The 22834-nt window shown below is 41.2% G+C and overlaps 1 protein-coding gene across 1 annotated transcript in view; it reads left to right on the plus strand.

Annotated features, from left to right (window-relative positions):
- paxip1 (PAX interacting (with transcription-activation domain) protein 1) overlaps positions 1–22095 on the plus strand; it is a 44793-nt gene extending 22698 nt beyond the window's left edge. Inside the window, exons 9-23 of the mRNA XM_060059838.1 lie at positions 7469–8396; positions 8537–8631; positions 9348–9443; positions 9550–9687; positions 9996–10117; positions 10951–11135; positions 12662–12705; positions 13845–13906; positions 14015–14117; positions 14479–14647; positions 15131–15231; positions 19748–19882; positions 21317–21392; positions 21589–21648; positions 21760–22095. Of these exons, the coding sequence (XP_059915821.1) occupies positions 7469–8396; positions 8537–8631; positions 9348–9443; positions 9550–9687; positions 9996–10117; positions 10951–11135; positions 12662–12705; positions 13845–13906; positions 14015–14117; positions 14479–14647; positions 15131–15231; positions 19748–19882; positions 21317–21392; positions 21589–21648; positions 21760–21776 (2331 nt within the window). The 3' untranslated portion in view covers positions 21777–22095. The remainder of the gene's footprint in view (positions 1–7468; positions 8397–8536; positions 8632–9347; positions 9444–9549; positions 9688–9995; positions 10118–10950; positions 11136–12661; positions 12706–13844; positions 13907–14014; positions 14118–14478; positions 14648–15130; positions 15232–19747; positions 19883–21316; positions 21393–21588; positions 21649–21759) is intronic.
- Positions 22096–22834: the final 739 nt, after the last annotated feature.

Here is a 22834-nt window from a genome sequence, read left to right on the forward strand (position 1 = left end):
GTCCCTTTACTTTTAGAGACCTGCTTAAGTGCTGTTTCTATACGTGTACCAACTTTGACAACCCTGAGGTTTTCACCCTCGGAATAATAATAATAAATTCATATAGCACTTTTCTCACACTCCAAGCGCTTTACATAGGAGCACAATAATAAACAAACAAAAGGAAATGTAAAGTTGATGGGGCTTGGGTTGGTGGGTGATCTAGGGGTAGGCGAAGAAGAGATGGGTCTTGAGGTTGGACTGGAAGATGGTGAGGGACTCGGAGTCACGGACATGTTAGGGGAGGGTGTTCCAGAGCCTGGGAGCTGCCCTGGAGAAGGCTCTGTCGCCAAGGCTGAATGGTTGAAGTCGGTGTATTTTCCGCTTGGACTTCCATTGTAAAAAAGAATTGAGTTAGCTATTGAAACATATGACCTAATGGTAGGGCTGCTCGATTATGGGAAAAATCATAATCACGATTATTTTGGTCAATATTGATATCACGATTATTCAAACGATTATTTTTGAGTTTGAAAACATGCATTTATTGACACAATCAATTATGACATAGAAACACGTATAAGTATCCAAAATAAAACCTTTTTTGTGTGTAAGTGTACTGTCTGCCACAACATTCTGAATCTAACATTTGATTTTTATAAAACATTTCATGAATACAATATATATATTAAGACAATCAAATATCACAGAAACACGTATAAGTATCCAAAATTAACTTTCTTCTTGTTTAAGTGCACTGCCACAACATTCTGAATATAACATTTGATTTTTATAAAACATTTCATGAATAAAATACATATATTTACACAATCAATTATGACATAGAAACAATTATCTGTGCGTGTGCGCTCCTGTGTGTGTGCTCCTGTGTGTAGCTCATCTGTGGGGTTACTTGAAGGTTTTTTGCCAGAAATACCAGCCTGTTAACAAGATCAGGTTTCAGAGATGAGCGCAAGCAGCCAGGTAACAATATTTCTACTTGTGCTAAATACTCGCTTTTTATAAAACATGCCATGAATAAAATATATATATTAAGACAATCAAATATCACACAAAACACGTATAAGTATCCAAAATTAACTTTCTTCTTGTTTAAGTGCACTGCCACAACATTCTGAATAGGGTGAAATACATACACAAGATGTACTTGGCAGTTCTGCCTTAATGAACTCTTAGTTAAAGTCTGCTATAAGTCGAAATTCGATTAATTGCACAGCCCTACCTAATGGGTAGTTCCTTGATGGGTATACCACATTTTAGGCCAATAATGTCAAGAGTTGACATAACTTTATGTGGACCTCCTTACTTCCGGTCTACATATACCTATTTAATTAGAAATGTATAAGCTGTTCAGGTTTGGAGTGGTTGAGTTTAGCATTTTTGCCCCATTGGTTTTTCATATCAAATATTAATATTGTAGATATTAATTTAAACTAAATTCTTGCATGAGGGTGTCTTCATTCATAAAAAAAAATAAAAACATTCGGCAATATGCTAATTATTCTAAAGAGGTCTAGACGCCGTGACTCTTAAAACACTTCACACAACACACACACACACACACACCACGGCGGGTGCTGACTGCCACACACACACACACACACACACACACACACACACACACACACACCACTGATTGACTGCGCACACGCACAAAACTCCGTTCCTAACCTACTCACCATTAGAAGAGCTATATGCGAAATAGCCTCATCAGAGACACACACACACACACACACACCACTGATTGACTGCGCACACGCACAAAACTCCGTTCCTAACCTACTCACCATTAGAAGAGCAATATGCGAAATAGCCTCACCAGAGACTCGACTTGCGTTAAACAGCAAAGTCTCGGAGCTTGGCGTCTTAAATCTTTTGTGGACTTTTGTCAACAGCTCCTGCCTTTTCTCTACATGCAGTATCACACAAAAATACGTAGGCCTAATGTCTGGTCGCCATGGTTGTTGTATATAGGCCTATAGAGGGGGTTCCGTTTAATTTAATATTGCATAGTTTCCAATAACTATTGCATAACTTTCCAATGACCGTGACACACTCGTCACAGTCACGCGTGACCGGTTTGTCTCTAACCTTCCAGGAGTAGTAGCAGGATTTGATACATTTAAAACGGTTGTGAAAGAAAAAAAGTTCACTGTATCCGTGCCTTTACATTTAAGCTAACATTATATATATATATATATATATATATATATATATATATATATATATATATATCCAATATAAAAAAATATATATAACTTCTGAATAATTTGGCGGGCCAAATATGGCCCGCGGGTCGCCAGTTGCCGACCCCTGTCATATAATTAAGCAATAGATCACGACAGGCTGTGGTATGTGCTCATTATACCACTGTTAAGGGGCGTTGTCCGGCCCCGATGCGCTGCGGAGGGCCGGCGACCCCCTTCACAGTGGTATAATGAGCTCAGTGTGTGGCCCTGAGCAGCTTGCAGCCACGGTACCATGCGCTCTGTTTACAGTGGATGTATCGCAATGGCGAGGCGCATTTAGCCGTGTTCTGTAAATATTCTAGAACACACGGGAGTCCTGGAGCTCTATATCTAAATATTATTATATAGCCTACATAGATATCTATATCATATAATATATATTATAACGGCCAAAAGTTGTGTGAGCTGATATTATGAATCTCAAACGACCGCGTTGGGTTCTCCGACGTTCCTGGTTCTTCAACGTCCTCATCAATGTGAAGTAGACTGAACCGCGACAAGGAGGAGAAAGGGATCGTTGCCGGGCAGCGCTTAGGCACCTCCGTCTCCGGCGGTGGTCCCTCAGCGGGTCTCAAGCTGGAGACATTCGCCGCCAACAATCCCTTTCTCCTCCATGTCGTGGTTCATGTTCTTGAGGGAGTCAAAGCCAAAGTTCCTTCCCCCCAATTCATTCTCAACCTTGGCTGAGATGACCCCCAATACGAGTCTCGTTGTAGAAATACCAGAGACGAGAGTCCGACAGAACGGTTATCCAAATAACAAGGAAGTGTACAACACTTGCGTTACAGTCCTGGAGCTCTATATCTAAATAATATCATATAATACCAGGGTGTCCGCGGAGGTCTTAAAAGTCTTAAAAAGTCTTAAATTCATTTTTCTAAATTTAAGGCCTTAAAAAGTCTTAAATTCGTCTAAAATGTCATATGCTGGTCTTAAATTTATAACTCGGAGGTCTTAAATTTGTCGGGGCAGGGTAATTAAATTTTTATTTTTCTCGCGGGACTTTTCGGGAAGGAGATGTACGAGGGGCTACTTTCTTGCTAGCTGCATATATAAACGGATGTCTGCGCGCTTGCTAGCTAGTCTGCAACAATGGGTAAATGCAAGTTCAACGTCAGTTGGCTGGAAGACGTCCGTTTCCAAGGTTGGCTAGCGTCCGTTGCCAACCCAGAACAGGCCAGATGCATTCCGTGCAAAAGTAGCCTACATTCAAGCTCGGCACCATGGGGATTAAGGCTGTCGTCAGCCATATGCAGAGCCAAAAACATAAAACCTCTGCCAGGAACCACACACAGACCCCAGCCATTTCTACGTTTTGCATCTCTGCCCCGGCGCCACCGCCGCAGACGGTCCGCGCTGCTAGCACTGACCTGAGGGTAGCATTTGGTGCGACACCAACACTGAAAGCGGAGGTGTTGTGGATTCTAAACACAGTGGTCAAGCACCAGTCATACAACTCGAATGAGGGGCTAGGAGATCTCTTCGGTTTGATGTTCCCTGACTCTCAAATCGCGAGCACCTTTACTGCTGGAAGGGACAAAACGGCGTATATAACTCGCTTCGGACCAGCGCCTTTCATCCGAAACGTGCGAATCTGCAGCGTCAACAAGGCTGATTTTGTTTTGATATTTGAGACGTTGAACCACGCCACTAAAAGCAAGCAACTTGACGTGCACGTCCGATATTGGGTCGGAGATCGAGTGCATTCCCGGTACTTGGGCTCGCAATTCATGGGGCCCCACATATATGGGGGTAAAAGGGATGATGATACATAATATTTTGTAGACAATATGCAGAATCTTTTCACTTACGAATTAACACGGTTGGCTATTTTTGCCAGCACGCCACCCTAGCCATATTATGGGCAACCGTGTTCCCCTTGGCTGTGATTTGAACTTTGAATTCCTCGTAGGAGTTCATAATAATACATTGCTCGCCTTGGATGAAATACAACGCTTTTGCGCGATTTATTTTGCATAAGGGTGATTCAAATGACGCGAGAAACGCCCCTTTTATGTGAACGCGCATTGAACCTAAAGCGGAAAACCTGGTTCAACTAATTGAATCTAAAGTGAGCGTCGTGGTACCATTTAACTGTGATTGCGAGTTGCGGCTCTGTCGAGCCAGGTTTTCCCAAGAAAGCCTGGGTATGTTCAACGAGGTTCGTGGTATACCCCCCAGGTCTTACTGAAGGCATTTATTTAATGGTGAAAATATTATTAATAAGTGAAGTGGCGTAAATATCGACGGTGCAACCGGTGCAGCTGCCCGGGGGCCCAGACGCTGTCACCCCCCTCTCAACAACTTACAACTTGGGTGCACCATAAATACGTGCTGGTGCACCCAAATTAAAAATTTAGGCGCACCAGTGCACCCAAGGAAAAAGTTAGTCCGGAGCCCTGGAGTATCACTTTATGTTCAATAAACAGACAGAAAGTAAAATTGAATGAGTCTCATTGAGTGACACACATGCTATGCTTGGGTTGTAATACAGCGGGATCCCCCCCGCCATCGCGGGTTTAAGGTCTTAAATTTCATTCAAGGTGGTATTAAAAAGGTCTTAAAAAGTCTTAAATTTGACTTGCTGAAACCTGCAGATACCCTGAATACATAGAAATCGATATAATTTAATACATATTATCACGGCCAAAAGCTGTGTGCGCCTCCAGACGATATAATGAATCACAAACGACTTTGTCGGGTTCTGCGACGTCTCTGGTTCTTCCACTTTCACATCAACCTGAAGTCGACTGAACCGCACGCTGCCTGCTGCCGCCTGCCCGCTGCCGGGCGATGGTGCCTCGCGGCAACCGGCGGCATGACGCAGTTCATGTACTTCAGCCAGTCAAAGCCAAAGTTCCTTTCCCCCAATTCCTTCTCAACCATGGCTGAGATAACCCCCAATACGAGTCTCGTTGTAGAAATACCAGAGACGAGAGTCCGACGTGTTATGCGCCATAACGCCAAAAGCAGAACGGTTATCCAAATAATAAGGAAGTGTACAACACTTGCGTTACAGTCCTGGAGCTCTATATCTAAATAATATCATATAATACATAGAAATCTATATAATTTAATACATATTATCACGGCCAAAAGCTGTGTGCGCCTCCAGACGATATTATGAATCACAAACGACTTTGTCGGGTTCTGCGACGTCTCTGGTTCTTCCACTTTCACATCAACCTGAAGTCGACTGAACCGGGCGCTGCCTGCTGCCGGCTGCCCGCTGCCGGGCGATGGTGCCTCGCGGCAACCGGCGGCATGTCGCAGTTCATGCTAGCTACAGCTAGTGCTCGTTTTACACCAAACGCAAGTTTTAGCCATTGGGGGACCATAGGCAGGCTAGGGGAACTCATATTTATGTTAGAAAACCTCATAAAGTGAGATTTTCATGTCATGGGACCTTTAAAGAATACAAAAAAGTAGTCCCTCCTGGCTGCCTTCAAAATGCACGACGGTCGCTATGCAACACACTTTAGCGTCCCTCCGAGAGAAGGCTCGGCTAGAGCGGTTCGCCGGCAATTTATCCTATGGAGCAGTTCACTCGCCGTGTGCCTAAGCTTTCGTTAGTCTCTCCATCGCATTGCTCACTCCCGGAGTAACAACATTTACACCCTCTCCATCATCCAACATATGTTTTACTTTGTAACTGTTTCTACTTCCAGGCGCCGAGTGATATGCAAACTTTCACAAAATGATCGGGCGTCATAGCAGTTATGTATACGCTCATTATACAACAGTTAGGAACAAATCAGATCGCTGGATTTAGGCCCCCCGTTGTATAATGTATATTACATGACATTATTATAAGCCCCCCGAGTCCGAATTTACAGGGTGACTCAGATTCTTCAGTGATTCGTGATTAAATAATTTCATAAAAATTGTGACCGGAGCGATAGATTCAGAGGCTATATCCAACAGTAACATTACATGATAACCGATGTTTAAAGTAATGGATGTTTATGAAGGAAATATTCACGTTCTAATCCGAAGTCGGAAGCAGAAGGCCAACTGTGGTTCTAGCATGGTTAACTGCTGGAAGTGACTGGGGATGGTAACGTGTTGAGAATATCAGGTATCTCTGTTCAACAAGAATAATCTGCAATGAACATTAGACAGTTCTTGACTTAAAGTTGTGTTAATTTATGTCCTTGTGCAATCACGCAAATATATTGCATCCAAAACAAGATAAGCTAGCTCTGTGAGCTGCATTAACCTAGCAAAGCTGATTTGATTATAATCGTCCAGATTCTTTAATGCCATTGCGTCGATTACACATCAGTCTATTTTTATGTTCCCCTCGTGATATATAAGTTATATATTATAATATAATTCTAAATATCGGTCTAACGGGAAAAAGGGACGAGTAGGACCATCAATCTCAAACAGCTGAGTTGGCGCAAATTTAGCCAACTTGCAATCTTTACAGATCCATGCAGACTCCCGCCGTTTCCTTATTTTCATATAAATTACTTGAAAACACTGTTTAAATGTGTTTCGGTTTCCCCACCCTCAATTAATTGCTTTTTTGTTATTCAGTGAATGATGTCGTTGGGCATCGACAATGTTGGTTTGGGCCAAGTAAAGAGACTAGACATCACACAGACAGCTATAATATGTTACAAGGCCTCTTCAAACCTACTTAGCATTGTTGTTGGATGTTACATTTATTTTTAATCAATGTAACATCCCTGGGGCTCTGCAGCCTCGCAGCCGGGGCACCGCTGCTGGAGCCCCGGCGGGAGTCCAGTCCGCAAACGGCAACAATCCCTTTCTCCTCCATGTCGCGGTTGAATCTGGACTCAGATTCCCCGGTGGATGGAGGCCACTGAACAACAGTGAGCCGTTTGAGGCGGGAAAACAAAAATAAATAAGTGGTCAATAGTTTAAAAAAAAATTGCCGTTGACTAATTTTCATGGTCGTTTACGTCAACTAAACGCGGCAGCACTATTATTAGGTGCTGTTCTTGATGGTGCCGTATTGTTATTTATACAAATCAACTTCATGGGGATGATATAACAGATGCTGGTTGAGGTCTACCTTTGAACTCAATTTTGACTGATACCAGCTGGGTTTTAACTAAAGCAAAACTAGCCTTCGAACTAACTAGCAGCAGGTCTAAATAACTTCTGGTTCCTGCTATTAATGTTTTTTTTCTGAAAGCTGAATATATTGGCTGTACTGCATTTTCTGCTTTCTATTTTTTTTCATTCAGAATCTGACTGGTGCTCAGGCAAAGCCATCAGACCAGCAAACCAATCGGAGCCAGGGTTCCACCCCCAACAGCAACAATTCTCTACTTTTCCACCAATCAAAGGTGCCTAGTGCGCCTCTGACAGCTGAGCTGCAACAACAGTTGTTACAGCAGCAGCAATCACATCATGTCGCGCAGCAACAGCACCATCAACAGTTGCCACAGCAACAGCAGAATCCTATGTTACACCTGAAGCAGCAACACCAGATGATGCAGCTTCCACATCATCAACCGCACCAGCCTCAACTTCCACAGGTTGTGCAGCAAGGGTTTTCACAATTGCCCCAACAGCAACAACCGTTTCTGCAACAGTCACAGCAGATCCATCAACAACAGTTATTTACTCAACAGCAGCAGCAACAGCAGCAACAGCAGCAACAGCAGCAGCAGCAGCAACAGCAGCAGCAGCAACAGCAACAGCAGCAGCAGCAACAACAGCAGCAACAACAACAACAGCAGCAGCATGCCTTCTCCCAGCAGCACCTGCGTCCTCAGCAGTTGATGCGGCCTGGACTTCAGCAGCTGCAGCAGCAACAAGCGCTGCAGCAACAACTTCAGCAATTTCAGCAGCAGCAACGTATGCAGATGCTACAGCAGCAGCAGCAGCAGCAGCAGAACCAACAGCAGAAACAGTTGCACCAGCAACAACTGCAGCAGCAGCAGCAGCACTTCCTACAGCAACAGCAAATGCAGCAGCAGCAGCATCACATACAGCAAATTCAACAGCATCAACATCTGCAGAATCAACAAGCTCTGCAGCACCAGAACCAACAGCACAACCAGCAGCAGCAGCAACATTCACAACAACAGCCACTCCAAACATCGTTGCCGCCTCAGCAGCAGCCACCGCAGATATCCCAGTTGTTTGGACATGAGCCAGGCCAAGAGAGTGAGTAAAACTCTAATACAACTCTAGTTTAACACAGACCATGCTAAGCTATTACAAATGTATCCTAATAATGGCTGAAAACTGTAAGAATGAGTCTGTGTTGTAGCTGGTGCCTTACTATTCCTGCTCTTTACTTTCAGTTCCAGAGGATGGCTTCCTTCTAGGTTGTGTGTTTGCGATTGCCGACTATCCTGAACAGATGGCTGACAAACAGCTTCTTGCAACATGGAAGAGGGTATGTGTGTAATTTTAGAAATGTTTTTAGAAATATTCAGTATTCTGCCAATATAATAGCCCCTTCCCCATATTGTTCCAAGGTTATCACTGGGATAACCTTTCCGGGGCTGCTAGTGATGTTCAGTATTCATACGCATATCTTTTTAAGAACATTTGAGTCTTGCACCCTTTCACACATGAAATAACAATGCCGGAATAGATGAGCCAAGGGACAGTCCAGCAGATGGTGGTAATGCAACACTTAAAGATGTCAGCTGCGTATTGAAAGGAGCTCCCTTATTTCAGAATCTGTCCAGGTCCCATTATCGCAAAAGGTTTGCCACGTTAGGATAAACAGTTGTGATTCAAATACATCCTCAGCGGAGTCTTCTGATCGGTTCACGTATAGCCATCGCTCTATGTGAAAGTGTTATGTTGGATGGACTTCTCCTGGCTAAGTTTCTGCATTATTTCATAACACGGAGGTACCAGCAGTGATCCGGAATTGTTACTAGCATGTGATATATGTATCGATTCACAAATGACCCAAAGCACGAAATCTAGGACAAGCATGTGAGAAAGGGTCTTCCGGCTATAAAATAGATCTTTGCAGTGGTTGTCTGGTAGTTTGGTTACGCTTGAAGCAGTAGAGGTTCAAAAACAGATGGAGCAACATGAAGGAATAGATTGCATTGGCTCTAAAAAAATATATAATCCAAAAAAAAAATTTCCTAGGTTATCCAGGCTTGTGGGGGGACCGTTGACTCTTCTCTTAATAGTCGTAGCACACATCTGCTCTGTGAAAGCCAAGTGAGCAGCATGTATGTCCAGGTAAGTTCTTGGACATTTGAACTTCTAAAATGGCTAATTTTCTATTGATACTTGTATGTGTTGAGTGGTTGACGGTTAATGACACACACTACCCCATCAATGCCAGGCACTAAGAGAGGGGAAGCGCTGTGTGACAGCCCACTGGCTCAACACCATTCTGAAGAAGAAGAGGATGGTTCCCCCTCACAGAACATTGCACCTTCCATTCGCCTTTCCTCCAGGAGCTAAACCCTGCTCTCAACATGTAAGTCTGAGGGGAGGGTCTCTAGAGACTGGGCCACTGATTTTTGCTTGCATGGTTATTATGAGATTTTCTGAATCCTTGGCCGAATACTAAATAAATGTTGTATTTGTACTATGCAATGAACTCTTTTCGATGACATGCATTGTGTTAATAATTGTAATCTTTCATTTATGGAAAAATGGGAAAACCTAATTTGAAAAATGAAGTAAAAAGTAAATAAACTTAAGATAATGACGTGTATAACAGTTTTTAAAACTATTAGTTCTGTATCCCTTTTCTGAGACCTAACTACTCTAATGCCCTGTTAGATTATATCGTTGACGGGCTTCGTGGATACAGACAGAGACGACCTAAAGCTAATGGCGTACCTGGCTGGAGCCCGATACACTGGTTACCTTTGCCGCAGCAACACGGTCCTCGTCTGCAAAGAGTAAGTTGAACGGGGCAGTTGGTCATACATGAAGTATTTCTGTCTGTCTGTATGTGTGTCCGTCTGTCTGCTTAGAGAATGGTTCATCCAGAATGTTATGCTCTCCATCCACACACACCGTAGAGAAAAGCTAAACTTTTTCGCGGACACTGCAGTCAACCACTGCCCAGAGAGCTCCACACGTTTACACAAACCAGGTCGCTGGTGCACCTTGGGCGGGACGTCTAAGTACTTCAGAAAAGTTACTCAGATGGCACGAAATTAATAACACCTGCTCGCAGCAAAGTAGAACATTCATACATTGTTTTGGGGAGAATGGCAAAAACATAGGATTTCACATGTTTCTTTTTTTCCTCTCACATAACTAGCAATATTTATCTAGCCTGAATTAAAAGAAAACATCTTTCCTAAACTTCCTAAATACTGATAGCAGCACCGGGTACATTGGAGCTTATCGATACTACAGTACAAGTATAATAATAATTCAGCCCCGCGGCGTGTTAAGTAACGGGTTTCTGTGCTTAACGGTACATTCCCTACTTGTACGTTTGTTTTGCTCTGGAATTGTGTTTCATTTAGGTTTCAATGGTTATGATAGACTAATATTTGTTAATGCATATAATTGTAAAAAAATTCATCTATGCTAGACTAATATCTTCTAGGATTGTGTCAAATGACTGATTTCTCTTAAATCCCTTCCGATGTCTTTCCCTTGGATGAGGGGTCAGGGCCCAGATACAGGCACTCCCGGGAAGAAGAGGTTAATGGACAGTGTACATTATGGTTCTTTTCTTTAATATGCTCTTGTCCCTATGAAAAACACTGTCCTCCAGCCCCAGTGGACTGAAGTATGAGAAGGCCAAGGAGTGGAAGATACCCTGTGTCAACGCTCAGTGGCTTTGTGACATCCTGCTGGGGAACTTTGATGCTCTAAGGCAGATCCAGCACAGTCGCTACTCTAACTATAACCACGCTGAACCACTGGTGCCTAACCAACTGCTTGTGCATAATCTACTTGGTATGTATACATTCATATTTTTGTTGAAAATAAATTGTGCAATATCATAAACAATTGTCAAAAGTGAAAGAAGAGAGAAAGCATCCTTAGATCACCTTTTCCAACTATAATCTATGACCCCTGGTATGGAAGTAAATCTGTCACCGGATTTTGAAAATAAAAAGCCATTGAATTTTATGCACTGAATACTTATGCATTGAAATAACGTATCTGGATTTTTTGCCTCTGAATTTAACTCTTACAATTTTAAACAAATCATTTTCACTTTTATTTTTCAATGTAAAAAAAATTCTAAATTAAATATTCAACGTCAATGATTCAACGTTAAAGACTTCAACTTAAACATTTTCAACGTCCCCATATTCAACATGCCAAGGTCGGCTGCAAAGTTCTATGTATGAAATACAGTGTTAACATCCGGAGACCCAAGGAAGAGCAATCGATCCTAGATAGCGTCACTCGTTCGATACCTGACTGATGCAGGAAGGCATTTGCAATGGTGGTTTTAGCCATGTCCAACGACAACGGCTTTGATGACGGGTCTTTCTTTCTTGATACAAACGTTAATTCTAAACAGCATTTTACACAGTAGCCTATAATAGGATATTCTCAAAGGTAAATCCACGTCATTGAACACTAACTGTAGCTTTTTATGGGGAGAGAAGCAACGGTGTTGGACCGTACTAAACGCCCTTTCAATTGTATGGGTCTCTAGAATGCAAATCAAATCAAATGTATTTGTTAAGCACATTTAATAACCAGTACGGTGGAATGAGAGTGCAGAGCCAACAGTATTGCTCACTGAGTGGGGTGCTCATTATGCCACCACAGAGGCATATCAACCGCGCCCGGTGTCACAAAACGAATACCCCCAATCCGAGTGATCTATGACGAAACAAACGTGACGTTTTAAGCTTGTGCATGTTTCCGCACGTGACCTACTTCATGCCTGTCTACGTTTCAAACTCTTCCATGTTGCAGAAAATGTGCAACAGCGCCCCTGGGGTCACACTTTTTGGTGGGTTTCAGAATTCGGTGTAACACCTACTCGCTCTCCTTGCTTGACCACGATCGAGCATCTAGTACAAGGAATTGCTCTTCCTTGGGTCCCCGGATATTAACACAGAATTTCATACATTGGATTTTGCTGCTGACTTGAGCATGTTGAATTGGGGACATTGGAAAATATTTAAGTTGATGTCTTTAACATTGAATATTTGAATTTGAAAAATAAAGGTGAAAATTATTTGTTGAAAATTTAAAGAGTTGAGTTCAGAGGCAAAAAATCCAGATACGTTATTTCAATGAATAAATATTCAGTCAATATTCAATGGCTTTTTATTTTCAAAATTCGATGAGACAGATTACTTCCATACCTAGTCTCCAGTGTCTTATGATGAAATTTGCTAGCTTTAAAAAATTCTGCTACTTTCCATTGTAGCATACTATCCATGTATGCTGCTTGTCCTCCGTAATGTGAACTTTTGTATGCGGTTGATTTTATCATTTGTTTTTCCTTAATGCAGGTGCCTGGCGGACTCCAGTCAAAGTCTCTGCAGAAGCACTGGCGGTAAGTAGACCTGGCTTTATTCTTTGCAATACTTAAGATCTACAGGCACCTTGTAGAAGTTTTAATCTTTCTTTTTACTTTTACTATTTCAAAAAAAAAAAAAACCTGTGTACCAAAGTGCACTACTGAATATGTTGTGCACACACAAGACAATAATCATGCAGTCGAATTTGGGACACAGTAAAAAATGGAAATTAAGTGCAAACGCAAAATGCAAAAATCCACTCCTCTAACCTCTTGACACAACAAACACAATATAAACATTAAACCATGTTTTTGCCTCAATCTAGAATTTAAGCACTACATTCAGCAGCGCTCGTGAATGTCAAACCCCTATCAAACGGCCAATCAAATTGAGAAGTTTACAAGCCTAGAGATTGAGACTATCTATCATAAGTCCCTAATGTTTCATATCAATGCTTTGAAATTATATGTGTAACCATATTCCTGAGAATGCTAGTTTTGAAATCCCTTGACTAAACTGGGCACAGATGACTACACTTAAGGCAGGCGATAGGAGAACTAAAAACTATCCTTCCTTAATTACGTTTTGAAGTATAAAAAAAGTAGTAGCAATATACGGGCAATGTCTCAAGGGCGTATTCACACCAGGAAAGTCCTTTTTAGTTCGCTCTCTTTGTTCCGGACCAAAATACAATGTTTATTTTTTGGTGCGGTTCCTATTCCCGTTCAGTCCAAGAATTTGACAACAAACCCACATGTGTGCAAAGATCGTTCAATCATTGGACGAACAGGTCCATGATAAAGGTAATTTATGTAAAGCGTTACATAAAAAAAAAAGGGGGAAAAAGCGCTGGTGAAAGTAAACCGGTCCAACTCCTTCTCCCTCATCCTACTGTTGAATGTGTTAAATGCGATTAAGACCAACGTATGTTCCACATTTTCGATTATGCTTTTTTGCAGTTTCAGTTGCATGATGTTCCCTGAAACTGATAATAATAATAATATTATTGGAGTGCATGTAAACATACTTGCTGTCGTTGTATGTCCACAATGTCCAAAATGTGGAGTCTTTACATTAGCGGTTCAGGATATCAGAACCACGCTTATTTAACCAATGAGCAGGTCACAAAAACCAAAGGGTTAAAGAGTTCTCAAACTGTCCGCTTGCTTTTCAGAGCCTCAAGCTGCTTCAAAAACAGAGGTTGACTGACTCCCAGCCACCAAGCAAAAAAGCAAGGTTGGAAAGCCTCTTTTTACCTTGTGTTCTATTCATAGTCACCATTTCCTTAAACATACAACTCAGAACGATATTGAAGACTTCCTTATTTTTTTTGTCTGTATTAAGGCTTGAGGAGATCCAATCACCCAATCAGAAGCTCACCCCCGAGTCTACACCTCATGTCACTTTCACAGGGTTTGAGCCCATTCAGGTGCAACAGTACATTAAGGTACAGTTTCAGTTTCCCTTTCAACGTGATTTTTCTGTTGTCCACAAAAACAAGTCCGAAAAAGAATGCACATGGACATATCTTTACCATATCTGGTAAACATGGGTTCCTGTAAAGTTAACTATTGAAAGCCTCAACTAAATTTTTTGAGTATATTTAAGGGGTCTGGTTAAACTCAAGGGGGTACACCCTAAATATGAAAACCTGGAATGGTCCTTTGTTTCAACATAGTCTTAATATGCAGATTCAGCAATATGTAGAACTTGCCAGTTCTATCATATTGCTGAATCTTATATTAACTTACTTATTCATGTCCTTCTGAAATGCCCCCATGGTTGCTCACCTCTACATTCTCTTTCAGAGAGTACATGCCTTAGGGGGTGAGCTCTCCGACAGTGTCCAGAAACCCACCCACCTGGTAGCTGGCCGGGTGACGCGCACCATCAAGTTCCTAGCATCCATGTCTGTTGTCAAGCACATTGTTACACCAGAATGGCTGGAAGAAAGCTGGAGGAGTCAGAAGTTTGTAGGTAAATGCTTTGTGCACACATGTCTTTGTTAGGACCACTTTAGACCACCAACATACAGTTCCTGAAGGCCCATGCCCAACAGGCTGCAGACCCCTGCTAACTGCCGGCACTGATCAGGGCTGAAGTTGGCTGATGGTCTGTAGTGACGCCCACCCTAGAGTCGAGAAGGAATTAAAATACACTGAATGGCACCAGCCTTAATGGTTTGAAAATGCTGGTACAGGTCAAATCAACTTTGGGATAAGATCGAATTATAGGAATTTAAATATTCACTGCCAATGTAATTTGATGACAAAAATGTGCTTGTTCATTTCTTAAAATCAACATTGGATGTGTAACTACAATTATGTGAAATAATAATGTTGCATATCACTCAGTAACTTCACTGTTATATACCACACAAACAATAACTACACATTCATGGTATGCTAATGCTGTTCTCTACTCCTTTGGTCCTGATATTGATTGTTTTGCGTATTCTAGACGAGCAGAGCTACATACTAAGGGATGCGGAGGCCGAAGTGCTGTTTGACTTCAGTTTAGACGATTCCCTGAAGAGAGCCCACAGTACACCACTTTTTAAGGTTGGTTTTCTTTTTTTTCCTCATTCAAAGGTGTTCAAAATAATAATCAAAATAATACCAGTGCTAGCTTAGCATTCTAAGTGCCAGCTGCTGTCATCTCTTTCTGTGCAGCATGGTGATTTGTGTGTCACGCAGTATACTATCACTTGAGGTGATCATGTCACTGTCTACTAAGAGCTTAATTTAATAACGTGACTTTGTCATGACTTGAATTACATTGGTTTGTCTGTGTAATTTGGATACTATGTTCGATGCACTAGCTCCGTCCTCTGAAAGTGTGTCACTGCTAGCTTTGCTATTTGGTACTTGGAGGCTGCCCAACTAAAAAAGGTTGCTTTTTGACACAAGCTTAACATTTTTCTTCCCATAATCAATAGAAATAATTACTATAATTATTTATATTGTGTTAATAATAACATAATATATGTTAATACTAACATAATTTAAATATGATGTCAATGCAATAATATGATTATTATTATAAGGGGTGTAACGATCCATCAAATTAGATCAATACATCGATTTATTGGTGAACGATTCAACTGCATCGATGCAACGCCAAAACATCGATGGATATCGGAGTATTATACACATTAATTTTGACAATCTCCTTGCGCAGGTGTTTGTGAAACTATTTCTGCGCAAGTGCGCCATGCCGCTCACCTATCCGTTCCTTCTTTAATGGGTCCATGATCCGTTCACCGGTTAAACGAGGCAAGCAGCAACAGCGAGTAGGGATGGGCATTTGAAGAAATTTTCTTAATCGAGCATCGCTAGAGTTATCGATCAATTATCGATTAATCATTAACTTTTTTCTATGTTTTTTTTCTAATGTTTTTATCAATGAAATCTTTATTCCAACAATAATGTATGGGCCAAAATTAATACAATACAGTTAACTTGAAGACCTACAACTGTTTAACAGTTTTAAAATAATAAATACAGGCATTATAGGTTATAGGCCTATGCGGCGCTCGTAAAGTCCGAACAATGCGCCTACAGGCGCTCTTAAAGGTTTGGAAACGATTCAACAAGACTAAATCTGTAGCCTATTCCAATTACAATAAGTAGCGAACTTATCGGACAACAATAATCAAACAAAGGCAGTAGGCTAAAAGTGGGCATTAAACTGTATAACTGTTATGAAAAAAAAGGGGGGGGAAAGGCCGACATATAATGCCTGCAGTCGGCGCGCGAAAAAGGCTCGCAACAAAAAGATGAGCCACCCATTTACAAACAATTGCATGAACTAGTCTATCTAAAAGCAATACCTTATTGAACATATATAAGGCTGGACTTGTTGCTAAAATATCACAGTTTTGGCAAAATGTAACGACTCCAAGAGGCACCAAGCGGAGCGAGAGTCAACACATTAAGAAAGAAAAAAGCGACTCACATACGGTGGTGACTGTCGTCCATAGCATACAGTAACTCCAGCCTACATATTTTTGTTTAGGAATATAAGCATGTTAACATGCTCGGGGGTCAGACGCGAACGCAGCCTTGTAACTGTCAGTCCAGCAGCAGAAAACACCCGCTCTGACGGGACCGAAGTTGCGGGGATGCAGAGGTATTGTCGCGCTAACTTTGACAGCCTGGGGAACCTTCTTCCATTCACTTTCCACCAGTCGGCAGGGTTATATTCAATTAAATGCTTCAAGACTCACAGTATGCAACACAACGTCCTTTTGATCGATAACAATATAAATTGATCGACGCATTTCTTAACGATCAATTATCGAGCATCGATTAATTATGCCCATCCCTAACAGCGAGATACATGTGTGAGTGAGGATGTCTAGTTTCGGTTTGTGTTGCCAGATTGGGCAGATTTCGTTTCCGTTTTTCCAGCCTAACGTAATTAAAAGTAATTGCCCAATCTGGCAACATGGACGGCTTATCTTAACAGCGAAGATGATTCCGAGGGATGTTTTGTTTTTAGAAGAAAACTATCCTCATAGATAGGTTGGGAATGCCTGGTCTATGTTCAAAATGAAAGATCATTACAGGCTCTTTAAGTTAAGCCATAAAAAACCTTTCACACTTAAATGCAATATGGCACTTTATTATTTGTATTAAAGGAAGGATATCTGGAAGAGAAATAAAAGAATACAATTATAAACTAGAACTGCAAGCAGTTATGCAGGGGTCCAAGAAGTGTGCATTTCGCCGGCACAACGCAAAGCATGTGTTCAAAACAAATGGGCACGGCGTGTGACAAAAGATGCAGCTGACTCCAGTGAATCTGTGGATATAAAGGTTTTGACTGTGGGAGGTTCGGTGTGGGAGTTATAGCCCAAAACGCGTTTTCAGAACATTCCATTGGCAAATTAGGAGACATACAATGTCGTAGTTTTTTGGCGCCGCCTTGTGGCGAAATTTTCCGAAGACAATTTTCCTTTGCCAAAAACTCCCGCCCACATTAATAATTCTTAGCTATATTTTTTTATATAGACTCGGGTTTGCCCCTTGATGGTTCCCTTATAGTTTGAAGAACATTCCTCTGGCCAATTAGAAGATATACAATTTCCTCGTTTATTGCGCCCCCTAACGGCGTAATTTTCCGAATTCTTTAGCGAACGCCATTAAGGTTAGCACCGACATGCGTGTACAATTTGGACTCGATCCGATGTCTGATTTTGGATTTTTTTGGATTTTGGATTTTCCACGTCTAATTTAGCTAATAAACCAATATTCAAAACGCTACAGTTTCGTTGTCGAAGGTCGGATCAAAAAAGTGTTCGACGATTTCTTTGCAGATTTCTTTGAAGATGCCGTGTGCAAAGTTTGGTGTTGATTGGTCAAGAAATGTGGGAGGAGTAGGGAAAAAACAGTTTTGCGGTTTTCGCGATTTAGCGAAAAATATTCATAGACGCAAATGGGCGTGGCCTCCAGTGCATCTGTGTGTACAAGTTTTTGGACTGTGGGAGGTTCGGTGTGGGAGTTATAGCCCCAAACGCGTATTCCTTGGTATAGCGCCACCTAGTGGCCGGCGTGTCTGGATTTTGTCGTCTGCGTAGAACTCACGGACCTGGATCTAGTCATGCAATTGGCGTGTCGGCACCATTTACGGTTTGGGCTGTGGGCCCACTTCTAGGGGGGAATAATAATAATTATGCAGGGGTCCAAGAAGTGTGCATTTCGCCGGCACAACGCGAAGCATGTGTGCAAAACAAATGGGCACGGCGTGTGCCAAAAGTTGCAGCTGACCCCAGTGAATCTGTGGATATAAAGGTTTTGACTGTGGGAGGTTCTGTGTGGGAGTTATAGCCCAAAACGCGTTTTCAGAACATTCCATTGGCCAGTTAGGAGATATATTATTTCGTCGTTTATTTGCGCCCCCTTGTGGCGAACTTTTCCAAAGACAATTTTCCTTTGCCAAATAACTCCCGCCCACATTAATAATTCTTGGCCATATTTTTCATATAGACTCGGGTTTGCCCCTTGATGGTTCCCTTATAGTTTGAAGAACATTCCTCTGGCCAATTAGAAGATATACAATTTCCTCGTTTATTGCGCCCCCTAATGGCGAAATCTTCAGAAAAATTTTTTGAACGACATTAAGGATAGCACCAACATGTTTGTAAAATTTGGACTCGATCCAATGTCTACTTTTGGATTTTTTTGGATTTTTGATTTTCCACGTCTAATTTAGTTAATATACCAATATTCAAAACGCTACCGTTTCGTCGTCGAAGATCGGATCAAAAAACTGTCCGACGATTCCTTTGCGTGTGCATCTGAAGATGTCGTGTGCAAAGTTTGGTGTCGATTGGTGAAGAAATGTGGGAGGAGTTGGGAAAAAACAGTTTTGCGGTTTTCGCGATTTTGCGAAAAATATTCATAGACGCAAATGGGCGTGGCCTATGCTAAAAGATGCAGCAGACTCCAGTGCATCTGGGGGTATAACGATTTTGACTGTCGGAGGTTCGGTTCAGAGTTATAGCCCCAAACGCGTCTTTCCTTGGTATAGCGCCACCTAGTGACCGGCGTGTCTGGATTTGGTTATCTGAGTAGCGGTGACGGACCTGGATCTAGTCATGCAATTGGCGTGTCCGCACCATTTACTGTTTGGGCTGTGGTACCACTTCTAGGGGGAGGTAGTATAATAAAAAAAATCCTTACAAAAACAATAGGGATCCAACCTGTTGGCTTGGACCCCTAAAAAGAAAAAAAATCCTTACAAAAACAATAGGGATCCAACCTGTTGGCTTGGACCCCTAATAAGTTGTTTTTTATGAGTTGATGTAAGAGGTTGTGTTAAATGAGCATATGATATCGTCTCATATCGAGCGCATGCCACTGAATCTTATCGTATCGCAGCAGACTTTTGATATCGGCAAATATCGTATCGTGAATCGATTTTAATATCGTATCGTGATGAAACCAGAGATTTACACCCCTATATATATCGTATTAGTGGCTGGTGCAAATTACGCTTTCCCTTTTTATTTAAATGGGTACATGGTTTGTGATTCTACATTTCATTACGTAAGTTTGTTCCCTGTGGTTGTAGGGGAAGTACTTCTACATCACCCCAGGGATCTGCCCAAGCCTCGGCACCTTGAAGGCCATCTTGGAAAGCGCTGGTGGAAAGCTACTGCCTAAGCAGCCTTCCTATCGCAAGATCATGGAACACAAGCAGAACAAGGTTGGTATAGAAGAACAACACATTGTAGATTTGTTCATTTAGGTGAACCAATTAAACATCAGAGGAGGTAACACTTCAATTCATAGTTCTGTAAGAAAAACTTGAATCAAAATAACACATTTATTTTTAAAGTTGTTTGTTTTAGTCTCCGGGTATGGCCGTCTTGCCATCATCTCAGTGTGTGACGTCAAAGGAATGGTTTTGACTGCTGTCGAGTACAGTATATAAGTATAGGTCATGTACAACAACCATGCAGATGTACAGTATAAAAATATAGGTGTAGAACAAAAACCATGAAGATATACAGTATGAAAGTATAGGTGTAGTTCAACAACCATGCAGTCAACCACAAAAGATACAAAAGGGAGGAGATTGCCGTAATGAATTATTGGTTGAATATTGGTTGATAGGTATTATTAGCTGATATGAGACTATCCAGACAGATTGGTTTCAGTGTAAATTCAGACGATAGTCTCCTTAAATAGCACATATGAAACGATGAAATTATGCAGGCTTAACGCCAACAGATGTTCTGTTAAAGTGGCACTGCTGCACCATGCTCCTACACCAGGGGTCGGCAACTGGTCCGCAAGACATAATATCTGGCCGGCCAGATTATTCTGAAGTTACATACATTTCTTTTTTTTTAAGAGGAAGATGGGAAATTGTATAGCCATTGGGGCGGAAACGAGGGCAGACTCAGATTTAGAAACATAGCTCGACGGCCAATGTTCGTATAAAGTTGTGAAGTTGCTTGTAATCTTAATCATTCATGAATTTTAAGAAATGGAAGAAAAAAACACAGCTTGGCAACGGATAAAGTTGAAACAGAATAAACTTTTGGAGAAAAGCAGCCCAATGTCACGCTTTGGCGGCCAATCACATAAGCCGGCTGTAGCTATGTCCATGCTACATGCCTCCTCCGTGGCTTTACAGGGCTCCTCCAGACACCCAACACGCAGGGCGCTGATGTTGAATCCACGTTTATTGTACGGCTGTCAGATAAAGATTCATGGGCAGGGGCTCCATCCATGTTCCCATGCAGGGGAAAGTCATGAATGATATCAAGATAACAAGCAACTTCACAACTTTACACACTGTAAACAGGATCCACGTTGTAGCTGCAAAGCGGGTGTCGCGCAGGTGTACGATAAGACGAATAATTAAATTAAACTAAATTGATATCAGACTAAACTTTGAGTATACGTTTTTATTTATTAGTGGTTATAGTGTATTATCTTCACAGATGTATGCATTGAAGTTGTTTAAAGAACTGGGATACATTTTAAGATATTTTGCAACATTACGTTTTATTAGTTCTGCTATTATTTTTTAGCTGGCCATAAGCTGGTTATTTCCAGCTGAAAGAACCTGGGATGTTTGCTAGACACAAACATCCTCATTGAATAATATTACTTCTATATTTTTCTACAGAACCTTCCAGAGATTCTTCTTATTTCCTGTGAAAATGACCTTCACCTTTGTAGAGACTTCTTCTTGAAGAACATTGGTGAGATTCAGAAATCATTACACACAAGAAAATATATTAGACCTTAAATGTCTTCATATATTATCCATCTGATTATCATCACAATTTAAATAAAAGGGTTAGATAGCGATTATAGCAGTTATAGCCAAGTAGAAAACCCAATCCACAATCAAATGCACACAATCTGAATGATTTTCTATCTTCCCCTCACATTCAGATGTACACAACGCGGAGTTCATCTTAACTGGAGTTCTCACCCAGAAGTTGGATTATGTCTCATATCCTTTCAAAAAGTGTGTGTGTGTGTGTGTGTGTGTGTGTGTGTGTGTAATTCAAATGTAAATATTGTTTGAGACGACGACCACGAATTCTTTCCTTGACAATCTCACATATAAGTTCACCTGATGGCAGAAGACGGATGCAAACAGAAGGAGAAAATGTGTGAAGACATATTGCACTCCTGATCTTCTTTCCTCCGATGTAGAACTTTAATTTGTAATGTACAATATGTCAACAATTCCAGATTTAGATTCCATTTTTGTACTGACGAATGTGTCAATGGCTAAGAAGTCATTTTTGTAGATTTTGAGTGAAGATTGAATGGATGTTATTTTTGTGAAATTGTCTAAATTATGTACATTTTAAACAATTTGAAATACGAAATGATTCAAAGCTTTAGTAAACACATGCTGCTTTTGAAAATAAAAATACTGTTATGAAAAGACTTTGCGTACACCTTAGTATTTCCCTCCCAATTGTGTGTATAAATTTGCTTTTCTGACCTGCAAAGTAAAGCTGAATAAATGTCACATTTTGGATAAAATGTAGGTATATTTTCTTCGAGCCAACATTACAAGTTGCACAATGTAGGTAAATTAAAAAAATATATTCATGTTACTTAAACAATTTATTAAAAACAAACGTTCATTCTGAACTATAAACAATAAATAGTTTTTTTACATTGATAAAGAGAGAAAAAAAACTCATGCTGGCATAATTGTACAAGTTGTAAAATGTTGATTGCTACGAAAGAGGGTAACGCCTCGTTTCCACATACGTATGTTTTTCGTATCCGTGCTTCCGTAAATTTACGGAAGGAGACGCTAGTGTTTTACGTACGGACATGAATTTATTTACGGACAAAAGATGGGGGAGTGTATGATAATGGCCGTTTTTAGGAGACCGGTACTTTGGAACATGAGGATCGATATATACATAGATAAAAACAAAACCAACCAGGCTTGGAAAGAGATCGGCGAGGAGTTTGGCCTGCCAGGTACTTACATGTTTTGTGAAAAACATAAAAACTTTTATACGGTATCTCCGTAAAATGACGCATATTTGAACGTATATTACGGACATACCGGACAGAAATTTTACGGAGGGGAGGAGTCTCGGAGGAAAAACGGACATTACGGAGAATCACATAAGAATGAATGGACTTTCGGTCGGAGACGGTTGGA

Source organism: Gadus macrocephalus, chromosome 8 (genome assembly GCF_031168955.1).
Source record: "Gadus macrocephalus chromosome 8, ASM3116895v1".
NCBI classification, from domain to species: domain Eukaryota; kingdom Metazoa; phylum Chordata; class Actinopteri; order Gadiformes; family Gadidae; genus Gadus; species Gadus macrocephalus.